General features: G+C 36.7%; 1 protein-coding gene across 1 annotated transcript; it reads right to left on the reverse strand.

Moving 5' to 3' along the window:
* Positions 1 to 1,837: 1,837 nt before the first annotated feature.
* LOC150097049 (transmembrane protein 107-like) lies at positions 1,838 to 14,788 on the reverse strand. Its single transcript, XM_090408419.1, has 2 exons — positions 14,469 to 14,788; positions 1,838 to 2,068 (listed from the first exon to the last, which is right to left on the reverse strand). The coding sequence occupies exons 1-2, from the start codon at positions 14,767 to 14,769 to the stop codon at positions 1,905 to 1,907; spliced, it is 465 nt and encodes a 154-aa protein (XP_090264545.1). The 5' UTR covers positions 14,770 to 14,788; the 3' UTR covers positions 1,838 to 1,904.
* Between the last annotated feature and the right edge of the window lie 8,488 nt (positions 14,789 to 23,276).

Below are 23,276 nucleotides of genomic sequence, written 5' to 3' on the forward strand. Positions count from 1 at the left end.
CCTGTCTCCACCATGGAGTTCTGATTTTTCTATCCTTGCAGACAACCTCACCACATGCCTCTCTGGCTGAATCAATGTTTTCTTCAGGATTTGCCACTGATCCTTCACGGTTTGGTTCCTGGTGTCAAACTCTTTCATTTTTTTTTTTTTTTTGAATAATGTCTGTGTATTTTAGTCTATAGTTCACATCTGAGAGCTGCTCAACTTTCATTCACTTTAAAACTTTCTTACATGTTTTCTTTTCAATATGAAATTCAATTTTATCCTGTTCAAATTTCTCGTGTCCTGCACTAGTGAAAAAATCACTATCAAAAATATAGTCAATGAGAATGTTCTTATTCCTTGCCTCTTCTCTCCATGTGAATTTGTGCACATTTTTATATTGGAACATTGTGTTAGCAATAACCAGTCCATGTCCTGAACAGAAATCCAACAGGTATTTGCCATTATTATTAGCTTTGCTCTTTTCTCCAAATTTTCACAAAATATTTTTGTATGTCTGACAATCACTTCCTACTCTGCTATTTAGATCCCCAACAAGGAATAACTTTTCCTTTTTTATTGTGACAGTGGCTTTCTCTAGAGCCTCAAAAAATTCCTCCACTTCTACCTTGGTAGAGCCTTCTGTGGGACCATAGGCACAAATAATAAGTCTCACTGTCCAGTTCCCATTCTGATATTTGCCCATATTACTCTACTTGATATTGCTTGCTGTTAAGATTAGCTTAATATTTTGTGTTAAATACTACAGCTACTCCTTGTTTTCCTTGATTGTCATTGCCTGAATGACAGAAAATTCTCACCAGATTTTTTCTTTTTTTGTTTCAGTCATCGCTATTATGTTGATCTGGTGCTTATCCAATTCCTCAGCTAGCTCCATTTCTTTGCCATTCAGGTTTCTTATGTTGATAGCACCAATCTTGAACTCTGGTGATGTTGAGTTAGGATTTGTTTTTATATTAAATATTATATCAAATATGTGATTAGGCCAAGTAACTGGTTTTGAATTTTGGAAAGATTGCAATTGACAGGATATAATAAAGAAATATCTGACATATGCTGTTGAAATCATCTTACTGCATAATAAAATTTATTTATTTATTTTTGATAAAAAAAAATAATAATAAACCCAACTTATCCTCAAAGCAGCAGTATTTATGAGAGATTATCCTGAAGAGTAAACTTTCTAGCTCAGTCAGTAACAATACCTTTTGGCTGGAAAGATTGTAGTTTCAATCCTATTTAAAATGCAAATAACTGTCAATACTTTGGTGATTCAAAATGTGTTTCCCTCCTTCTGGTGTCTTGAGATTTTCTCCTGCAAACTGTTTCACAAACATACATCTACAATGAAAAACATGCCTTAGGACAATGGAACTTATGAGTTCATTTTTAATGAACTCCTAACCAGGGTAATCCACCCATCCTTTGAAAGGAGAGGGGGAGAGATTCTCCTTTCACTGAATAAATTTCCCTTCAATTTATTATTTTTTTTTTTATGTTATCCTTTCAATTTTAATTTTTTGCATGTGTCAGCATGATTTTTACTTGCACACCCTTTTCACTTTACTCATTACTCGCAGTAAACCTTTCCATGTCATGACCATAACCTTAAAATAGAGTATATAAATTCACACATCTGATCCTACTTTATTGCTGATATATAAGTACTTATTACTTTCTACCTTATATTAATGGAAAATAATTTAAAAGTTATGTGTGTTTAAAAGTTAACCTTTGGTAAATTTCAACAGGTGGCTTTAAATACATCAGTCAAGCACTAAAAATAGTTACAGAATGTAAACATTATCATCAACAAAGTAAATTTGAGCTGAACTGACCTTTGAGGCAATTTTATTATTTTTTTTTTTGTTAAAGGACACAATGATTACAAAACTGACATATCATAATGTCTTTTTCAGTCCAAGGATTCCTATTAATAAAATAACTTCTGTAAAAGCAGGTAAGGCACTGCAAAAACCAAACACCCACCAATACAAGTTGCAGTCCCAACTGTCAGCAATAAAAAATGCTAAAGCAATACTTGCACTACAGTGAGCTACAATACCTGATATAAACATTAAGGAAAGGTAATTTCTCTTCTCTTGCTCTTAATGCTAATAATAAGTATAATTTGACTGAAAATTAACAGGAATCTTATGAAAATGACTAATTATATTCTTTCATGAGAAAAATTTACTGAAAAAAATTCTTCATAACAATTTGAAGTTGTTTCCCCCCCCCCCCTCAACAACTAACAATTCTGTTAATTTTTAGTAACACAAATACATAAGGTTGGTGAATGCATAATACACTAATAATGTGTTATTCATTATTTATAGTATATGCACATTAATGTGTTATACATTGTGATAAGATTTCTGAAATCACTAAATGGAACATATGAACTGGAACGATGAGTCCTTGACTCCCTGGAGGTCTCAGATAATGATAATAATAATAATAATATATGAAATCAGATTTGGAATCATGTACATAGAAATTTAATGAGAGTGGATACATAAATTATCTGCATGTAGAATAACATGAAGTTTAAGCAGTATTCCAGATGTCATGTCATGTATTAATGATTGCATTTTCAGTTGTCTTTGGATTCAGCAGCCGAAACATTATTTCACACATTTTCAAGTTTAAATCATAACAACGTTCATTGCTGATTAGTAACTTTCAGCACTACTGTTTTTTTTCTTCTTTTAACATTACATATGTAAATGCTATACTTGCAACTCTTCACCTCCCCCCCCACCATCAGTGACACTGGCCACATAAATGTACCTTTTTGCTTTTAAAGATTCAATTGGCAAGAAGAAAGTTCACATTCCAGTATTAATTGATTTTCAAAGCAGGAAACTTGCACCATATCCAAACTGCAGTCAAGTTTTGTGGTCCCTTGCCATAGCACCTGGCCGTAAATTTTGTCCGACATTGCTTCTGCCTCTTGCACTTTAATCAGTGCTGCCCTTAGACATGGGCAAGAGGGGCACCTGCCCCAAATCCTGTGATTTAGAGAGAGCTGCATATCACAAAAAAAAAAATAATAATAATAATAATAAATAAAATAAATAAATAAATAAAATAATAAATTCATTAAATAAGAGTTAAAAATGAAATATTCAGAATCAATCTCATAAGGAAATATATAATTTATGAATTATGTCTATTTTGTTACTCATCCAAACATTGCTAGCAATTCAAGAGACCCAGATATGTGCAATAATTAAATGTGGTCGCTTTTGCTCACTTTCAGTAATATCAAAATGACAGATTTACACTTTTCTATTTTTGTCGTTATGTACAGGGTGGCCATAAATTAACTTTCCCTCTTTGGAGGTATCTGTAGCTACACGGAATGAGACCACATTTTATATTGAGACTTTCAAAGACATGGGGAGATGAATTCTGCGAAAAAAATATTCAGTACCAAAAGTCGCCAATATGGGAAATTTTGGCACTAGTGGAGCTGAAAGCAGTCGCATATTTGCAGTAAACGCAGGTAAAATGCATTATACAAATTTTACTGTGCATACGTGACAGCAGCACCACCAATTCCACTTAAAATGGGAATGGGAACGTTCCAGCAGTCATTCGAATGACTGATGAATTGTGCTCAATATGCGTCCTACCCTGCCTCAGCGTGCTTTACTTGTTAAGTTGTTTTACCTTAAACAGTGCAATGCCATAGCAGTCCTTTGGGAATTTAGAAGGCTTCATAACCTGCGTACAGGTCCTATGTCAGCTAGCACTGAGAGTTATGATTAAGAAGTTTGAAGAAACTGGATCACTAGGAGTTAGATCTGGCAGAGGGAAAGCATGTGCAAGAAGAGACAGTAACATACGTTGCTACTGCGGTATTCCTACTGGTCCAAGCACTCATGCCATAGCTCGCAAACTTGATATAGCTTATGCTCAGCTGTAGAGCATGTCGCACACTGGATGCAATTTGTTATACACACGAAAGGTCAGCACATTGAAAATCGTGTATGTGGTCCAGGGGACCCTGATTCCGATGAATAAAACATTCTTTCCTGTGAATTCAATCACTACATTCATTTCTGTGTCTCTCGCAAGTTGTTTTAGTTGAATGATTATTATTCTTATTATCATTGTAACGCACCACATATCCAGCTGGAATGAGTGACGTGGCTGTTGCTTACACCGTTGAAATGTTATTATTCCATTTTATCTGCCTTTAATGTAATTATCTGCTTGTTTTCAGCTTTGCCAGCGCCAAAATTTTCCCTATCGGCGACTTTTGGTACTAAATCTTTTGTTCACGGAAATCATCTCCGTGTGCCTTCAAAAGTCTCAATATAAAATTCGGTCTCATTCTGTTTATTGGTTTTAGCTACAGATGCCTCTAAAGGGGGGAAGTTATTTTATGGCCACCCTGCAGATATATTTGCTAGGTCAGAGGAGAATATTTATTTTAACAGTTCGTTAGCTTAATTTATAACCTATAAATTTTTGGACATCTGGTATGCGAGCCACTATTTGTATTCTTGCTCTGGGTCCCACAAATGTTAAAGGAAGAATTGACTTTAATGGTTCTAGTGACTGTTGCCCACAGAAAATGCCAATCTCACACAGCATCTTACTTTTCCTTCAATTCCTGCAAATAATCCTGTTAAATCTCCTCCATTCTAAACATGATAAATTCAATGCCACCCTTTGATTTTTTTTTTTTTTTCTGATGACAAATCAAGGGGAACATCAAACATGCAAACTGCATACCAAACTAAAAACTTATCCAAACTGCATACCAAACTAAAAACTTATCCAAACTGCATCCCAGAAATTCTACTGGTTGACACTTTTCTGAAAGTTCTGTTTTGCTGCCTTTTTATATCATCTATTCCACTGGTCCTGCAGCCTGGAAATTAGTCCACGTTCAACCCCTTCCTAAGAACAAAACATCTTTACCATCAAATTATTGTCCAATTTTTCTCACTTTATTTCTTTCTAAAGTAATGGAGAAAATCAACTTTTATGCTCCCGTGAAGCATAAACTAATAAACAATCACCAGTATGGATTCTGCCATACTGGTCAATCAACAGGTGAACTTTTTTATGTCACTAAACTTTGGACAAAAGTCACAGAAAAGTATGGGAATCTCAATTGTTGTTTTTGATATTTGTTATTATTACATGACACCTCCAGGGAGTCCAAAGACTCATCAAGGGAGGGCACCTACTCTACAATTCCATCTCCACCAACCAACTACACCAATGCCATCTACTGCCCACCACCACTAGCATTTTCCACAGACAATCACAAACATCCATGCCCATGGCAGGATTCAAACCCACAGCCTTTTGGCTGGAGAGTGGATATGCTAACCACTCAGCCAACCAGGCTGGCATTTCTATGGCATTTGATCAGGTTTGACCAAAAGCCAGGCCTATTAAGTAAGTTTCTGTCATATAGTATGTTTTCTAACTTCTGTAACTGGATTACTGGCTTTCTGTCTGGGAGCACATTATACATGATGGTGGATGGATCTTTATCCTCAAAAATTTGCAACTAATGCAGAATTCCACATGGCTCAGTGCTTTCACCTACACTCTTCCCTGCACATATCAATTTTCTCCAGATGACTGAAATCCAATCGAAGTTTTGCTGATAACAATGCAATGCACACCTCTTTCTCATTTGCACAAATTACACAAATTTGGTAATTGCACAAATGACCAAACTTGCAGAATATACAACCTTTAAAGTTCTGATTTTCAAATCCTTCTTCAGTGATGTCCTGAAAATCTGGTAAATATCAATGCAAGTAAAACTAAATCTTATATTTATTTATTTTGGATTTAAACAGTGGATTGTTGGAGTAACAATTGCACCCTTCGATTGGAAAAGGCCTGAGTTTGATTCCCATCATGACGGGAGGAATCTTTATATAGATTTTTCAACTGAAGGTGAGTTAGCCGATCTCATATGAAGGTGGCAGGGTTTTTTCTCCCACAAAATTGGGTTTTTCATCCCGCACACAGACAAATCAGCCTTTCAGAACACATACAAGTTTCAGACAAAAAGTACTTGTGGTGGTTGTGGGCAGTAGATGGCGCTGATGTTGTTGATTGGTAGCAGTGGTTCGGTAGTGGTGGAGATGGATGGTTGTGTGGCGGGTGTCCTCCTGCAATGAGTCTTCGGGCTCCTTGCAGGTGTCACGAATAATAATAATAACAATGCTACTTTATAGTTATTATAGAATAAAGTGGTTTTCCATTGCCTTCCTTGTTCAACAGTATTTTGTCTGCTGATAGGTATGCTCAAGGGGAAAGTTTGCCTTTAGAGAGATGAAAAACCCCAAGTTTCCAGGAGTGAAAAACCCTTCATGTCCATATGAGACTGGCTAATTCACCTTTGATTGAAAAGCCCTGATAATTGTTCTTTGCATCACAGACAGGATTCGAAACCATGTCTTTCCAATCAAAGGGCTCTGTTGAAACCAAATGAACTATAGAAGCTCTAAATTTTGTCATACTTCAGAAAAAAAGACCAATTCACTCCACTCACTTTCAAGCTGACATTTTCTGTTTCTAATGAGCATCTATGTTTACTTTCCATGAATATTATGGTCATTCTTCATCCCAACTGGCAGCAGTAATTCATCCACTTTCCTCTAAATCTGTTAAAACCCATGTAGCAGTTAGTTCAAACAAATTTTTTATCCTATTCATTCCTTCTACTGCTACCTTTTGAAACAATCTTCCCTTTTATATATTCCCTAAAGAGTCCAATCTTTAGGAATCAATGGTAGAAATCATTAGTACTTGTATCTATATTTGTACTTGTCATATTTGTTCCCACTTATATATGGAAGATCAAAATTAGCCTAAATAGTGACCTTTACCATAATTCACAACAACAACATATGCTTCCTTCCCAGATGTGAAGTTACTACATGAAACATTTTTTGCTTGCTCATGCTTGGGTAAGGCAAAAAAACAAGAATATCATCTCTCATCATGTATAATTTAAGACAATGGTGATATATCCCATTACCCACTACACGTGTATAACAAACCAACTTTCAATCCTTTCTTTACATTTGTACACTTTCCTAGTATGGATTCATATTCTTGATCCAATCTTTTGAATAATCTTCTCAGTTACCTGGTTAGTTTCTCTCAATATTGTCTCAATTATATACCTGTTTTGTTTTCTTCTTGTCCAATTCTGAACACGTGTGTAGAGGCTTAAGTGCTGTGAGGACATCATGTTGGAGGCTTAATGGATTTTTTACAACACTCAAAAAGAATTAAAATAGACTTTAATACTTCCTATATTTCGTCCTAGTCACTAGGACATCTACGGGGATTACAAAAAAAAATTAATGTAACATATGCACAAATAACAAACAATACTAAGCCCAACCACGTGGCTACAGCGATCACAGTATCAAAAAAAAATAATCAACTCCTCCCCCATTCCCCTTCCTTCTCGTCAACAAGATTTTAAAAATGCCATCACCATACCCTACATCCGTGGCACATCTGAAAAAATAGCCAAGATACTAAAACAATACAATCTACACACAGCATATAAGCCCCACCGCAAACTGGCTACCCTTTTCCGTTCTACGAAAGATCAGCTCCCTCCTCTCTCTCTCTCTGCCTGGAGTTTACAAAGTACCCTGTTCCTGTAAGCTGGCGTACTTTGGACAGACAGGCAGATTAGCATCCATCCGTCTAGAGGAACACAAGTCTTACATCTTCAAACACAACTATGGCCGTTCAGGCTTGGCTGACCATGTTTTGGACACCACCCACAGAGTATCATGGAAGAAAACCACCATGCTCCACCACAGCAAATTCAAGAAAGAGAAACTTTTCTTAGAAGCAGCAGCAGCTCTCAAAAACCAACCAAATCTCAATAAATATGGTTGCATTAAGCTTCCGAAGATTTGGGAAACACTCATCACCAGAGTTCCCACCTTATATTCCAGGCCACCTACTACTGCCCTTAGAGGGCGCTCTACCTAGATAGGACTTTAGTGTCACCCACGTGGTTGGGCTTAGTATTGTTTGTTATTTGTGCATATGTTATTATTATTATTATTATTATTATTATTACCACGGGCTACTCCAGGAGTCCTTAGACTCATCGAGGGAGGCCCTAAACATCATGTTCACACAGCTGTTCAACATTCTCACAGTATCTATCATACCTTGCCTTGAACTCGCTCACTGTCATAGCACCCACAACAGACTCTGGCAGCTTATTCCACTCATTTACCACTCTAAAAGTAAAGAACCCAGCTCTAACACCCCTGCTAACCGTGCTCTTGCCCAGCTTCCATGGGTTTCCCCTAGTTCTCCCACCACCAGTCCTGATCTCAAAAATATCATCTGAATTAATCCTATAGAATCCTTTTAGCAATTTGAATGTCTCAATCATATCTCCCCTTTTTTGCCTATCAACTAGTTTCTGCAACCCACAAATCTTCAACCTGTTCTCATATGGTTCATTCCATAGACCTGCTATCATCTTAGTCACTCGCCTCTGGATCCTCTCGACCTCCTCCCCATCAAGAAGGAACCGAGGTGACCAAATCTGGGCACAGTAGTCGAGATGAGGTCTTATCAGGGCTCGGTACAGAGGTACAATAACTTGTTTTTCTCTGCTCGTCAAGGTATTTTTCAACAACCAAGTGAGTTGATGAGCTGATTTAGCTACTTTCGCAATGTGCCCCCTAAACTTCATCTCCCTATCCACCAACACTCCCAAGTCCCTAGCCTCATCAATCTCTTGGAGTACAGTTCCACCAATGTGGTATACTGCTGCTAATCTTTTCACTCCGAAATGCATAACCTTACATTTTGTCACATTAAATTGACATCCATTCTCCTTAGTCCAGAACTCCAATCTATCTAAGTCATCTTGCAAGACTTTGACATCTTCTGCATTCACTATCGCCCTACCCAACTTTGCATCATCAGCGAACAAATGAACTGTCCCACTTAGACCACTCCCTATATCGTTAATGAACAGATTAAACTGCAGTGGTCCAAGAACAGAACCCTGTGGCACACCACTAGTCACAGGCTGTTTTTTGGACTCTACTCCTGAATAAACTACTCTTTGATATCTCTCCATCAACCACCCAGCTATCCATCTCACCAACCCTATATCCATTCGCATATGTTGTAGTTTACGGATTAGAATTCCATGTGGTATCCTGTCAAACGCCTTTGCCAGGTCCAGCAGTATCACTGTAAACCCATTTCCCTTATCCAGTTCAGCCGTCACCTTGTTATAAAACTTGAGCAAGTTACTGAGGCATGATCTACCCTTCACAAAGCCATGCTGTCCTCTGTACAGTATCTCATTTTCACCAATCCATTCCTGTATTTTTCCCTTGACTACTTTCTCCAAGACCTTTACAACGACTCCTGATATGCTGATCGGTCGGTAATTTGCAACCATAGTCTTGGATCTTCCTTTATGCAGTGGAACTATTTTCCCCTCTTTCCACGCCTTCGGGACTAAGCCAGACCTGAGACTCAGATTAAACAACATGGTCAAGGGCACTGATAATTCATTAGCCGCTTCATGCAAGACCCGTGCCGGTATACCATCCAATCCCACAGATGTATTCACATTAAGGTTCTGTAATAGACTATTCACCTCCACTTCATTCATCACAATTCCCATATAAACTAATGGTTCCTTCATTTTTTCAACGTCACCACCTGGATGATATACTTTTGCAAAGTGCGCGCTCAGTAACTCCACTATATCGACTGGTTCAGTGAACTCTTTACCATCGTCATTCCTTAAAATCATTTTGCCATGTACAGTTTTTTTCTTGCTTGCAGCATATTGAAAGAACTGTTTGGGATTCTCTTTTGCTTGCATAGCTAGTTTCCTTTCATAATCAGCTTTTGCTGTTTTTACCACACTCGTTACCCTTCTAGCCTGTACTTTATACCGTTCGTGTGCCTGCAGGTCACCCCTTTCTTTAAATTCCCTCCATAGTTGTTTCTTTTTTTGCAGCTCAAGCTTAATGGTGTTATTCATCCATTTAACCCCTCCTTGTTTCACTATTCGGACCTTAGGTATACAATCAGCCATAACCTCCTGTAAATGGTCTTTGATCACTTCCCATGCTCTATCGACGTCCAGCCCTTGCAGTTGTACATGCCATGGCACTGATCCAAGCAATCTCCTAAGCTTGTCATACTTGCCAGCACGGTAATTCCACATATACCCTGTCTTAATCACAAATTTCACACCTTTAGCCACCTCCCAGGTCAAGACCTTATGATCACTCTCACCAATGTTACATTATTTTTTTTTGTAATCCCCATAGATGTCCTAGTGACTAGGACGAAATATAGGAAGTATTAAAGTCTATTTTAATTCTTTTTGAGTGGTGTAAAAAATCCATTAAGCCTCCAACATGATGACAATTCTGAACAATATAATTGAAATATGAAATGGAAAGCTGGAAATACATCATGCAGATAACATGCTTCTGATATCACTTTAGTAGTTTTCTCCTCTTCCCAAATGTAAGATGAGAACACTGGAACTCTCTAATATGTCTCCTGTTTAAGATACAAGTTCTCCTAGTAGAAGGATCTCATTGCCTAACAGCTCATAAAAAAAGATGTTATAGTCCAGATGTTTATTAACAAACTTGAAATGAAAACAAAGTCACTGGGTGATAGTAAAAGGAATATCCTTCTACTTCACATTTTAATTCAGTCCATTTCTTGTGATACTGTCTCAGTACCATAATTTAAAACCTTGTAATGCATACGAGTGGGATAAATTAAGTGCGCTGAAGAGCACTCAGTTAATTTTACAAAAACTAGAAAGGAATGTCTTTTTTCAGTTTTTGATTAAAGCTATTAACGAGGAGCAAGCTAATGAATGTTATTTGTGGAGAGGAACAAAAATCATGGTTACGCCACTGTTGTTAAGGTTTAGTCAGTTAAAATAACTGAATGGCTAACACATCCTTACTAGATAACTGGACTAAAGAAAGTAACCTTGCAGGGTAATGAGATGAATATCAAAATGCACTTGCAAAACATTGAGCTGATACATGAACAAGAATAAATGGATAAAGCCAGGCTAAAACCAAGACTCCTGAATTCCTTGTATACATTACAAGAGGTATTACAATGTCTTCATAAAATTTATTGGTACACTTGAATCTGCTCGACCCCCCCCCTTTTTTGTGGCAGTTTGGTTTACCAATTGGATAGTATATCTATTGGATATACTATCCAATTGGATAGTACGTGCCGATTGAGTTCATTCATCCAAAAATTGTTGGAATAAGTGAGATGAGGATGATAACATGACAGCAATAGACTTGGATAGGTATGATGTTTTTCATGAAGATAGAAAGGGGAAAAAGGGGAGGTGAGTGCTACTGATGATAGAAAAAGGGCTATGATCATATAAGCAGAGATGCAAAGGAGAAATAGTGGCAGTATAGTGTGAGATAGAGTTGATTAGGATACTTAGTAGGATGTTGCTATAGACCTTGTAATGCAGAATGTGATGTCCATGAAATGTATAAGCAAATTGGCCAAGCAAATAGAAAAAGGTGATCGTTATGAGCAATTTTAATTATGGGAATATAAACTGTGATGACGAGATGGCAACTGGAAGGGAAGAAAATTAATTTCTCGAGTTTTTCAAGGATAACTACCTCAGATGGTATGTAACAGAGGGCATGTGAGAATTGAGGGGCTTGGATTTGATCATCTCATTAGAGGTTTCATTATAAATGAGGTGTCAGATCTCCTTCCATTTGGTGAGAGTGACCATGAAGTGATTACTGTGGGGCTGCCAGCAATGCAAGGGCTTCTGTGAGGAAAGAGTATGATTATGAAAAGATCAGGATACATCACAGCTGCAGCATGGAATGAGGAGTTGGATGGAAAGGAGATCAATGCTGCTTGGATGCAATTCAAGAACTGTCTAGAAGCAACAATGTCTAAATGTAATCTAAGAGTCAGAAGATTAAATAAGGTAGGTGTGAAATAGATTAATGAAGCGATTAAGCATGCAATATAGAGAAATAAAGCAATATGGATGCAACATAAGATGAATGGCAATAATCAATTTCATGAGGAGTACAAAGAACAGGCAAGGAAGGTGACTTGGTAAGAGTAGCAAAAGAACAGCATGAGCAGCAGTTAGCTAATAAAGGATGGAAAAAGAATGATCATGGTAGGGTGACACTGACTGGAGAAAATGGTATAAGAACAACTGCTGCAGAGAATATAATTGAGATATTTGATGAGCAGTTCATAAAGGTCTTTCATCCTTGTGAATGTGACATCATCTAGAGTTTGAGAGCAGTGTATGATGAGGAGAGACTGACTGAGTGAACAAGAGATATATATGGGGAACTGAGCAAAGTTGGTGTTAAATAAGGCTGTGGGACTTGATATATCACCACATATTTTGAAAAATGTGCCAGGGAGTTGGTAATTGTTTAATATGAGTCCTACATTGGGTGTTAGGTTCCAAAGGCATGGAAAATTGTACAACTTCATAAGGAAGGCGATAGAACTCGAGCATCAAATTATAAGCTAATCTGTGTCAGGTGTTGTGATAAAGTGTTGGAGAAGCTAGTGAGAACCAGGATCCAGAATTGGGTTGTCAACAATGGTATTATCTTTGATGGACAGCATAGATTCGCTAAATGGAGTTGATGTTTTAGTAATCTACTTACTTATTACAATAAAGTAACAGCTGCATTGGATGAGGGGGATGGATACACAGTAGTGTACTTACATTTTACAAAGGTTTATGATAGATTACCACATAAGTTGATAGTCAAACAACTACAGTGGATAGGGATATACAGTGGATATTAGACTATTGCATTGATTGGAGACTGGCTATATGAAAGGTATCAGCAAGTTGTATATGGAAGAGCAATATCTCTAGAAAAAGAAAGTCACTAGTGGTATGCCTCAGGGGTTTGTTTTAGGGCCATTGCTGTTTAACCTGTATGTTCACGATATTGGGGAAAATTTGAATAAGGATATTCAATTGTTTGCAGATAATGCACAATTGGGAAGAACTATGAGGAGTAGAGCAGATGTTGTGGCCTTACAAAAAGACTTGAATAGACTGAGTGAATGAGCACTAAGGTGGGGATGCAAGTCCAATATTGCAAAACATAAGATATTAAAATTTGGAAAACAAAGATGGGATGTAGCGTTTTGCTTGGTTGGGACATACTGTTGGAGGTGAAGGAAATAAGAGATCTTGGGGGTGATGGTGAATAAGAATCTAAAATTTAGAGGTCATATTGCCAAAATAGTGAGGAGATTAATCTATCCTATTTCCTCAGCCATATGGGGGTGGGGGTAGCTATATGATACCATACTAGGGAAATGATTATGAGCAACGTGGTTTCCCATTGCCTTCCTTGCCATAGTATATTCATGATTGTAGTCGTGTAGGTGTTCATGGGACTGGTTTGCCTGTCTTGAGAGATGAAAAACACCAGTTACCAGGAGGAAAAGCCCTCCATATGAGACTGGTTAACTCACCTTTAGTCGAAAGAGACAAGATAAAGGGAAGATTTATGGAAGTCATGGATGGAAATCAAATTCAGGTCTTTCTGACCAAAGAATATACTGACTGAGCTTCGCAGGTATTATAGTAATGAGATTTTGGTTCCATTGTTATTTATTAGGCCACATGAGGCCTACTATGCACAGTTTTGGTCACCTGGATTTCAAAAGGAGGAAGTGATATTGGAAAGGGTCCAGAGATGATTGACTATGGTAATTTCCAGTCTCTGGAATGTTGAGCATGAAGATTTGAAAAGATGCTAATTGCAATCTAGTGGATAGGAGGAAGAGGGGAGTGATATGATGCAGATGTATAAGTTGGTAAGGGGTTGTTATAAGATTAATGTTGAAGAAGTTTGTTTGTTCATGAAATGATGGAAAAATATGAGGTCATCGCTGGAAGCTGTATAAGGAAAGCGTCTAAAGCAGGTTTTTTTTGCATGGAGAACTGCAAATGATTGGAATGCATTGCTTGAGAGTGTGGTGGTGTCTGCAGAGAATTTGAATGTATTTAAGGCATGGCATGATGGGATGTTTGTATGAGTATGATGGGGGGGGGAATGTCCCACAATGAGTCTTTGTCTCCATTGGGGATCTTGAGATAACAATATCTGCTTTTCAGCCTATATGATGTAAATCCGAATTGCACAGAGGCATGAATACTTGTGATTGCGTGGTGGTGGTGAGCGGACGACTTTCATTATCTGATATCCACCCAGCTTACTATGCTATAAGTTAACAACTTGTGCGTGGTGAAAATGGGATAAAAAATAATACTAATACATTTTAAAAAAAATTACATACTCCCTCTATGTATCACTGAATATACAAGCAAAAACTGCGATCGGAAGAAACAAAACTGCTAAAGGATATATACAAAAGGATACTTATAAGAGCTTGTACTGGGAAAAACATGGACATTCCTGAAAAAAATCCTACTAATTCAAACATAATCAAGCATAACCCTAAAGAAAGTCCAACGAGTAATTCTCTATCTTTAGTTTTATATTCATCCTCATTGTAAGACCAGGGCAAACAAGCTAAAACATTTTCTTCCCTTGACCAAAGGATAGTAATTAAAATAACGAGATGAGCTATTGCCGTCAGAAACCTGGCAGGTATAAGTCCAGTTATTTCCATTGCGATCGCCTTTCCTCTACATATGATAACAAACCAAAAACAATTCATACAGTTTAAATTCCTATGTAAGCGCTTTGCAGTTTCATTGGCTGTAGAGGAAATAAAATGCACACAGCACTCCGAAGATCAACAAATCAGAGTGCGTCTGCGCGTTGCGGACCGTCAACATTACTGGAGGATTACTGCTCTAAAAGCACAGCATGAGTAATAAGCAATTTGCTAATAATAATTATTATTATGAAACGAAGGAATAATAAATATCCATTGTTATTTTGCAACCAAATTATTATTATTTTTTATTTCTATATTCCGTTAACAGAGTTTATATTTTTTATGTTTTTTTATTATTATTTCTATATTTCGTTGACAGAGTTTATATTTTTTATGTTTTTTTATTATTATTTCTATATTCCGTTGACAGAGTTTATAGTCAAAGAGAAACAGCATACAGTATTGAAATCTGACTGGCAAAGAGTCATTATCTAATACCCGGTTTACTGCGCTATAAGTTCATAACTTGTGCAAGCCAAAAACATTTGACAACGATATCTAGTAGAACTTATCTAGAGGTCTAGGAATCAACTAGATGTCTTTGTTAAATGGGAAAAACTTGCTAAAAGTGCGGTTTTCTGGAGTTCAGATGGTGTTATATCTGGGAAGGGCAACTTTTCAAAATTTTTCACAAATGTTTTAATAATGGAATACCGTGAGAAGACATATAAATACAAAATTAATAATGGAAAAACTCACGTAAAAAGATTATTTAATAGTATAATTTTCGCCTGTGTTTGTCACAGGCATCTTCAGTACATTTTAAGCTCAAAATGTACTGAAGATGCCTGTGACACACAGGCCAAAATTATACTATTAAATAATCTTTATCAACTATCAACTTTACTGACATAAGGGGTGAAGCAAAAGCTTTTCATATTTCCCGCTATCTTGAGAGAAACTGTGAGTGAAGAAAGTTTATGAGCTAATTGCTCGCCCTGAGTGGGCTAGGAGATTAGTCCTCAGTGTTGAAGTTCAGGATGGCTTTAGGTCTTTTATGTTTGAAATAATCCATTGCATCATAATCTGCAGCCAGTTGGATCAGTTTGTTAGGGTGCACAGATGCTTTTGAGAAGAATTTGATTCCTATAGTCTGCATGAAAGTGTAAATATAGGGGACATCTGTGTCCCAATGTAGCTGGAGAGTTCGGATGAACCATGGGGTGCCCAGGATCATTCTGAGACATTTATTCTGGATACGTTGTAATTTGAGAATATTAGTATTTGAAGTATGACTCCAGGCCGGTGAAGCGTATATGAGTATTGGACGAACCATCAGTTTGTATGTGAGATGTTTGATTCTGGTGCTCAGCTTACTGTTTCTGTTAATTAGTGGGTAGAGTTGGCCTATGCACAGAGAGTCTTGATATGGGAGCTGAAAGTCAGTTTTCTGTCTAATATTACACCAAGATATTTGATCTCAGTTTTCCACGGAATTTTAGTGTTGAAAAGGAGAATATCTTCTTTAGGAAGCGCTGATCTTCTGGAGAATAGGACAGTATGCTCTTCAGGGGATTCACTTGGAGTCGCCATTTGGAGAAATATTGTTTGATTAGCAGTAGGTTTTCTTGCACTTTCTTGATGGCTAGGTGAGGCTTTAAAGATATGGCCAATATCGCTGTATCATCAGCGATATTGGCCATATCATCAGCATATAGAGTTTTAATTGAAGATAATGGGTTGTGCGGTATATCCAGAACCGGCGCTAGGGTCTTTGCCGCCCGCATGCAATGTCTATCTAAGCACCCCCTGTAACGCTCCAGGTGTGTGTGGTTCTTTTACGATAATAAAAATTTTAATTATTTGAAATTTCTTAAATAAATTTTGACAGAACAGCCACACGTTGGTTCACTAAATGTAACGAACCAGGGGTGTTGACTAGGCAGGATAATCATTAAAAACCCGAATATTCAAAAAATTCTCAAAAGTTATTCTCAAAAGTTAAAGCAAATTTTGATAAAGCCACTTCACTTTAATCGTTGAATATAATGATACATGAATTATAGCCTTCTCACCGACCCAAATCGCTAACAAAATTAAAATCAATTTTAAAATAAATCAAAAAAAAAATCAACTAGCGCCTTTTTATTCCCGTATACGGGAATAAAAAGGCACTAGTTGATTTTTGATTTTTTTTGATGAATTTTAATTAAAGTTAAAATTTATTTGAACTAAAGTTTAAAAAATTCTTGCATTTTACTAAATTCTTAGTAAGTTGTAAACATTTTTAATAATTTTTATAAGTGGAACTATCTTTTAGGAAAATAAAAGAAACTCAAGATAGATGAGAAAATAAGAAAAGAATTCAGAAATAATAATTAGAACATTTTATTAATATAAGTATTCAAAAAATAAAATCTTTACAGAATAACAGAAAATAAATTAAATTACATAAATATACTTCACATTTTTTTTTAAATTAAAATTTTAGGGGTTTTGATTTCATATTCACAAAATTAGAAATAATGGTCTTAATCTAATTCCGCACATATGTGATTTTCAATAGCTATTAACGCCAAACTAACAAGCCTTTTTTTGTGACATACTTGTTCTTAAATAGGCTTTAATCAATTTCAACTTGGAAAAGGAACGTTCATCGCTCGCTACACTAACAGGTAAGGTTAATATTATTTTTAAATCAATTGAAAAGTTAGGGAAAGATAAATTATTGGAAAAATAAAATTAAGCATATATCGAAAGGGTTTTGAATATTTAAATTATCCTTCCGAAAAATGTCCCGGAAAGCACATAACTCGTCATATAGTTCTATTGCATTTACGTCTTTATTGTCGCCGTCCATCAAGAGAATCTCTAAATGGTCACAATTTTTTCGTAAATCTTCGTTATTAATTTGTAGTAATCTATACAAGAAATAGAAATGATCATAATATGTTTTTAGTTGTTCAAAACGTTCTATTAATGAACACATTGCAATGTCTAGAAGTGTATAAAACACATTCACTCTAAATTTATCATTTGGCGATTGTGGCGTTTCGTCATGAAGCTCGTAGTCAAATTGTCGTATCTTCTTTCGTCGTCGAACTTCCGTACCAGTTTTAAATTCTTGTTCTCCATCCACCTCTTCACTTAGTTCTTTTGCTGTTTTAAGAACTTCTTTAAAATTTGTATCTGATCGATACTCTTGTAAGAATATTTTTCCGTTTTCGATAGATTCTAAAGCAAGTGTAATGTTCATATTTTTGTCTTGAAGCATTTTACTCAGGGGCTTTATTCTGTTAAGTAAATCATGCGAAATTATAAGAGAACAAATAAATTTGTAGTCCTTCATTTTAGCACATAATGTTTGTGCTTCATGCTGAGTTTCTTTATTAAAATATTCATTATTTAAAATTTCAAAAAGTGCATCGTAAATTTCTCCTAACTGATATCGTAGAGGGCGGATATCGTAGAGAGAATGAAAAGAAATTATATATTTCTTGAATAATTGCAAAGAAACTAATTGTATCTGCATTCACTTTGGCTGCATCGTCAATGATTAAATTTAGAGTATGAGCAGCACATGGCACGTAAAACGCTCGAGGATTTTTGTTCAAAAGCAAATTTTGGAGCCCATATTTTTTCCCTTTCATATATGCCCCATTGTCATACCGTTGACCTCGCATGTCTTCAATGGGAATGTTCCATTTTTCCAGTTGTTCCACTATTGTTGCACATAAACCACGTCCTGTGGAATCTGATATATCTGCAAAGCCTAAAACGTTTTCCCTGATCTTCACAATTCCATTGTCACAGGAAACAATGCGAATAATAATGGTCATTTGTTCTGTTTTACTTGCATCAGGTGTGCAGTCTAAAATTATGGAATAATATTTAGATTTTCGAATTTATAATAAAATTGTATCCCTGATTCCGTTACTTAAAGTTTCCAATATTTCATTTTGACTGTCTTTACTCAAATAGTGTACTCTATTGTTTCGTTGTAGGGCCCTTTCAACATGATTTTCCATAACGGGATCAAACTTCGCAAACAGTTCGACTAATTTTAAAAAATTGCCGTTATTCCTTTCATATAATTTATCAGATGATCTGCGAAAAGCTAAATTTTGGCAACCAAGGAATTTTATAATTTCAATCAAGCATTCTAAAATACTCGTCCAATGTTTCTTTTCCATTTCGTATGCTTTGAGTCTGGCAATCAATAGTAGTTTTGTTTTTTAAATTTTTATCAAGTTCCTTCCATTTTAAGAAATTTTTGATGTGAGCTAAACTAGTCTCATGTCTATGCAAAGTTGTACTTACATTTCTTCAATTGTTATAACCTTCTACAAGACTACTTGATTCAGTAGGTGCGAAAAGTTTGCAACAAAAGCAAAAAAAAAAACAGAATTTAAAGTTTCGGAATAAATGAGCCATGTTCTTGGCACGAGCTCCCCGTTTTCCATTTTTCTATTATAATACGTGTCGCCAAATTTATGACCATATGTATTTTTCTTTTGAACAGGCCCCATTTCAATTAAAACAACTCGTAATTTTTCATCAATATTTCCCTATTCACCTGGATCTTCTAAATTTACAGAGACTAGCAATGTGTTAGTTTCGTGGTCAACTAGAACTAAATCTTCTCCTGACTGTTTTTCACTTAAATCCTGCATCTTGTTATCTTGTTCAACAGTTGTAATAGTACTTTCATTCAAACTGGATGATATGCACGGCTCTTCAACTCTGATTTCTGATGTATCGAGTTGGTTACAATCTGCATCAGAATATTTTAATACTTTAACAAATTTATTAAGAGCCCCAGTTTGTTTCTTAATATCTGCTTCTTTCGCTGCATGACGCTTACGATTTTGTGCACCGAAGAACTCTTTTTAAATTTTTGATTCCATTTCTATTTTATATCCACAAGAAATTATTACACAACACGACACAGAGACGAAACAATAGTCCGCACTGCGCTATTGTCAGTAGCCTATTGGTATGCGTACTGTTATAAATCTACTGTTGCTATCCTGTCATTACTGCGACATTGTAAAATTTTATTATTATTTTAGCTTTGTAACTTGTAATTTCTATTAATTACTTGTGATGTCTTTTTTCTTTACTTTATACTTTATTCTCCGTTATTCTAATGTGGCTGTACGCGCTTTCTCTCTCTCAGAATCTCTCTTGTTTATATTGTTACGTGCTATGTTTACAAGAAAGTCAAATAACATTTATTTACATTACTATGAAATGTACACTTATTTAAACATTAGGGAGATTGCTTTCTCTATCCTTCTATAAAACCTCTTTAGCAATATTTAGAACCTTCTTTTTTCAACTTTAAAATACTTTCTTTAACACAAAACGTTATCTACGTTATCTATTCTCTTATGTTGGAGGTTTAATGGATTTTTTACAACACTCAAAAAGAATTAAAATAGAATTTAATACTTCCTATATTTCGTCCTAGTCACTAGGACATCTATGGGGATTACAAAAACAATTAATGTAACATGCACACAAAAACTTAAAATACTAAGCCCAACCACGTGGGTGGCACTAAAATCCTATCTAGCTGGAGCGCCCTCTAAGGGCAGTAGTAGGTGGCCTGGAATGTAAGGTGGGACCTCTGGTGATGACTGTTTCCCAAATCTTCGGAAGCTTAATGCAACCGTATTTGTTAAGATTTGGTTGGTTTCTGAGAGCTGCTGCTGCTTCTAAGAAAAGTCTCTCTTTCTTGAATTTGCTGTGGTGGAGCATGGTGGTTTTCTTCCATGATACTCTGTGGGTGGTGTCCAAAACATGGTCAGCCAAGCCTGAATGGCCATAGTTGTGTTTACAGATGTAAGACGTGTTCCTCCAGGCGGATGGATGCTGATCTGCCTGTCTGTCCAAAGTACGCCAGCTTACAGGAACAGGGTACTTTGTAAACTCCAGGCAGAGAGAGAGGAGTGAGCTGATCTTTCGTAGAACGGATAAGGGTAGCAAGTTTGCGGTAGGGCTTTTATGCTGTGTGTAGGTTATACTTTTTTAGTATCTTGGCTATTTTTTCCGAAGTACCACGGATGTAGGGTATGGTGATGGCATTTTTAAAATCTTGTTGACGGGGAATGGGGGAGGAATTGATTATTTTTTTGATACTGTATTCGCTGTAGCCATTGAAGAGGAAAGTTCTGTGTATGTGGTTAAGCTCAGTAGTGAGGGCGGTTCTACTGGAACAAAGATTGTGGGCTCTCTTGGTAAGAGTTTTAATGATGCCATATTGTTGCGAGGGGTGGTGGTGGGAGAGTTTGTGAATGTATCTGCCTGTCTGTGTGGGTTTTCTGTATACAGTGAAGGCAAGTGTATCATTAGGCAGGCATGTGACTAAGGTGTCTAGGAAGGGTAAACAATTGTTCTTTTCCTTTTCCATAGTAAACTGGATTCTTAGATGTAGGCTATTGAGATGACTGAGGAAGGAGTCTAACGTGTCTGGGCCATGAGGCCAAATAGAAAACACATCATCTACATATCTTAGCCAGATAGATGGTTGAGTGGGGTTGAGTCTAAGGCTCGTTTTTTCAAAATCTTCAATATATATAAATTGGCAAGGGGGTGAGAGGGGGGAAACCCATGGCGGTTCCCTCTATCTGCTTGGAAGCACTCATGGAAACACTCATCACCAGAGGTCCCACCTTACATTCCAGGCCACCTACTACCGCCCTTAGAGGGCGTTCCACCTAGATAGGACTTTAGTGTCACCCACGTGGTTGGGCTTAGTATTGTAAGTTTACTGTGTGCATGTTACATTAATTGTTTTTGTAATCCCCATAGATGTCCTAGTGACTAGGATGAAATATAGGAAGTATTAAATTCTATTTTAATTCTTTTTGAGTGTTGTAAAAAATCCATTAAACCTCCAACATAATGTCTTCACAGCACTTAAGCCTCTACACAAGTTATCTACTCTCAGTTTACAAATTTTACTTATTAAACTCCAAGCGTACTCGCAAAGAGGTTACCTCAATCTCTCTGTTAAGTTATCTTTACAAATTTGATATCAACTTCTAACATGCCAATTGATTCTCTTAAGGACACTTTTTAACCTTATTAAACATTAAACATATATCTTAAAAGTCTTTCTAGTACAACTAGAAGAGGAATTATATAAAAGTTTTGAACTTACAAAGGCTCTGTATCTCACAATTAGTCAAAAGCCTTTCACTAAAAGTTCTACGGCAATTCTTTCATCTCAGGTCTTCATCTGGAATTTTGGCTTCGGCTATATTAATTGGGAATGTAGCGGGACTCGTACATTTCCGGAAAAATGTATTCTGCCACCGCGAAAAGAAAAACTTACTAGCGAAGGTACTTCGGGAAATTTGCCTCGCCTTTTCTCCTCTACTTGGGCTCGCCGAAAATGCCTGGACGACTGCCGTCTCAAGTAGCTTGAATTGCCACCTCCAAGAAAATGAAATTGTTGTCAACTGTAAATCAGGATCCCTCTGAACTGGAAACGTTTCTCTTCTATGGCGTTTGGGACTTCTCCTTAAGGCAATTTGAAAGCCCTGTCTGTGGCCTAGAAGTCGTTTCTCTCTAGCGACGTCTCGAACCGAGTAGCTCCTTTCTGGAAGCGGAAAACGTCTCTCTCAACCAACGTCTGGGATGCTCTCTGACAATATCTGGAACCGAGCAGCTCTGTCTCTCTTCGGCAACGTCTGGGACCGACAGCTTTAGCAATGTCTGGAACCGAGCTGCCTCCTCTAACAGCGTCTGGAACCGGGAAGCCTCTCTTGTCTCTCTCTGCAGAGTCTCAGGAACCAAGCCCCCTCTACTTCTGCAGCAATCTCTGGATCCGTGCAGCCCTTCTGTTTGCTTCAGTCCCTTTTTATTATACCTCCTCTGAGACCTTGCATGAAGTTTGGCAACCCCCAAAGAATCAGTATGATTCTTTTATCTTAAGTTTCAAGTTCGGCCTGCCTTTTGTTCTCCTCCGCTTTCTTTTAATTATAAGTTGTCGGCCATCGGAAAGTTGTTTGAACTTTTCTGACTGACTTAGCAGATGTTTACACTTAGAGCCTGCAAGCCTTTCTCATACAAACAAATTTTAATAACAATCTTTCTAATGCCGCCATGTAGATCTATTACATGTAGCTACGGCGATATAAACATTGCCTTTGTTTTTAACACTCTAACATATTCTTATTAAAGCAGTATATACAGTTAACTTCCAGAGTGCTATTTACAATAACATCTAAAACAAACTATACAGAAACAAACAAAGTTTATTTTTACAATATTCACATGGGACTTAACCTAAGTAAACAATCGAATGTAATGTGCTTTGGAATATTTAAGCTACAATCAAGTTTTAACAGTACCATATGACTGGTTACGTAGCAACAAATGCTTTGTACTAAAATTTGTTTCTGCACATAAAAACCGTTCACCGTTTCACTTTACGTTCTGGAGGCAGGCATTTAGCCTGCTCTCGCTGCAAAATTGTAAACAGCCGGCAATATAAAATTTGATAAAAATTTTTATTCGGTGTATCCGGCCTTATTAATTTTAATATTGATCAT

This window comes from Typopeltis vanoorti, chromosome 18 (genome assembly GCF_054136105.1).
Source record: "Typopeltis vanoorti isolate ZY-2024b chromosome 18, IOZ_Tvanoo_1.0, whole genome shotgun sequence".
Taxonomy (NCBI): Eukaryota; Metazoa; Arthropoda; class Arachnida; order Uropygi; family Thelyphonidae; genus Typopeltis; species Typopeltis vanoorti.

Coding starts and splice junctions, on each gene's coding strand:
- LOC150097049 (XM_090408419.1), bottom strand. CDS start 14,769: ATGAATTGTTTTTGGTTTGTTATCATATGTAGAGGAAAGGCGATCGCA. Junction 2,069..14,468: donor CCCAGTACAAGCTCTTATAA/GTATCCTTTTGT, acceptor TGTTTATATCAG/GTATTGTAGCTCACTGTAGT.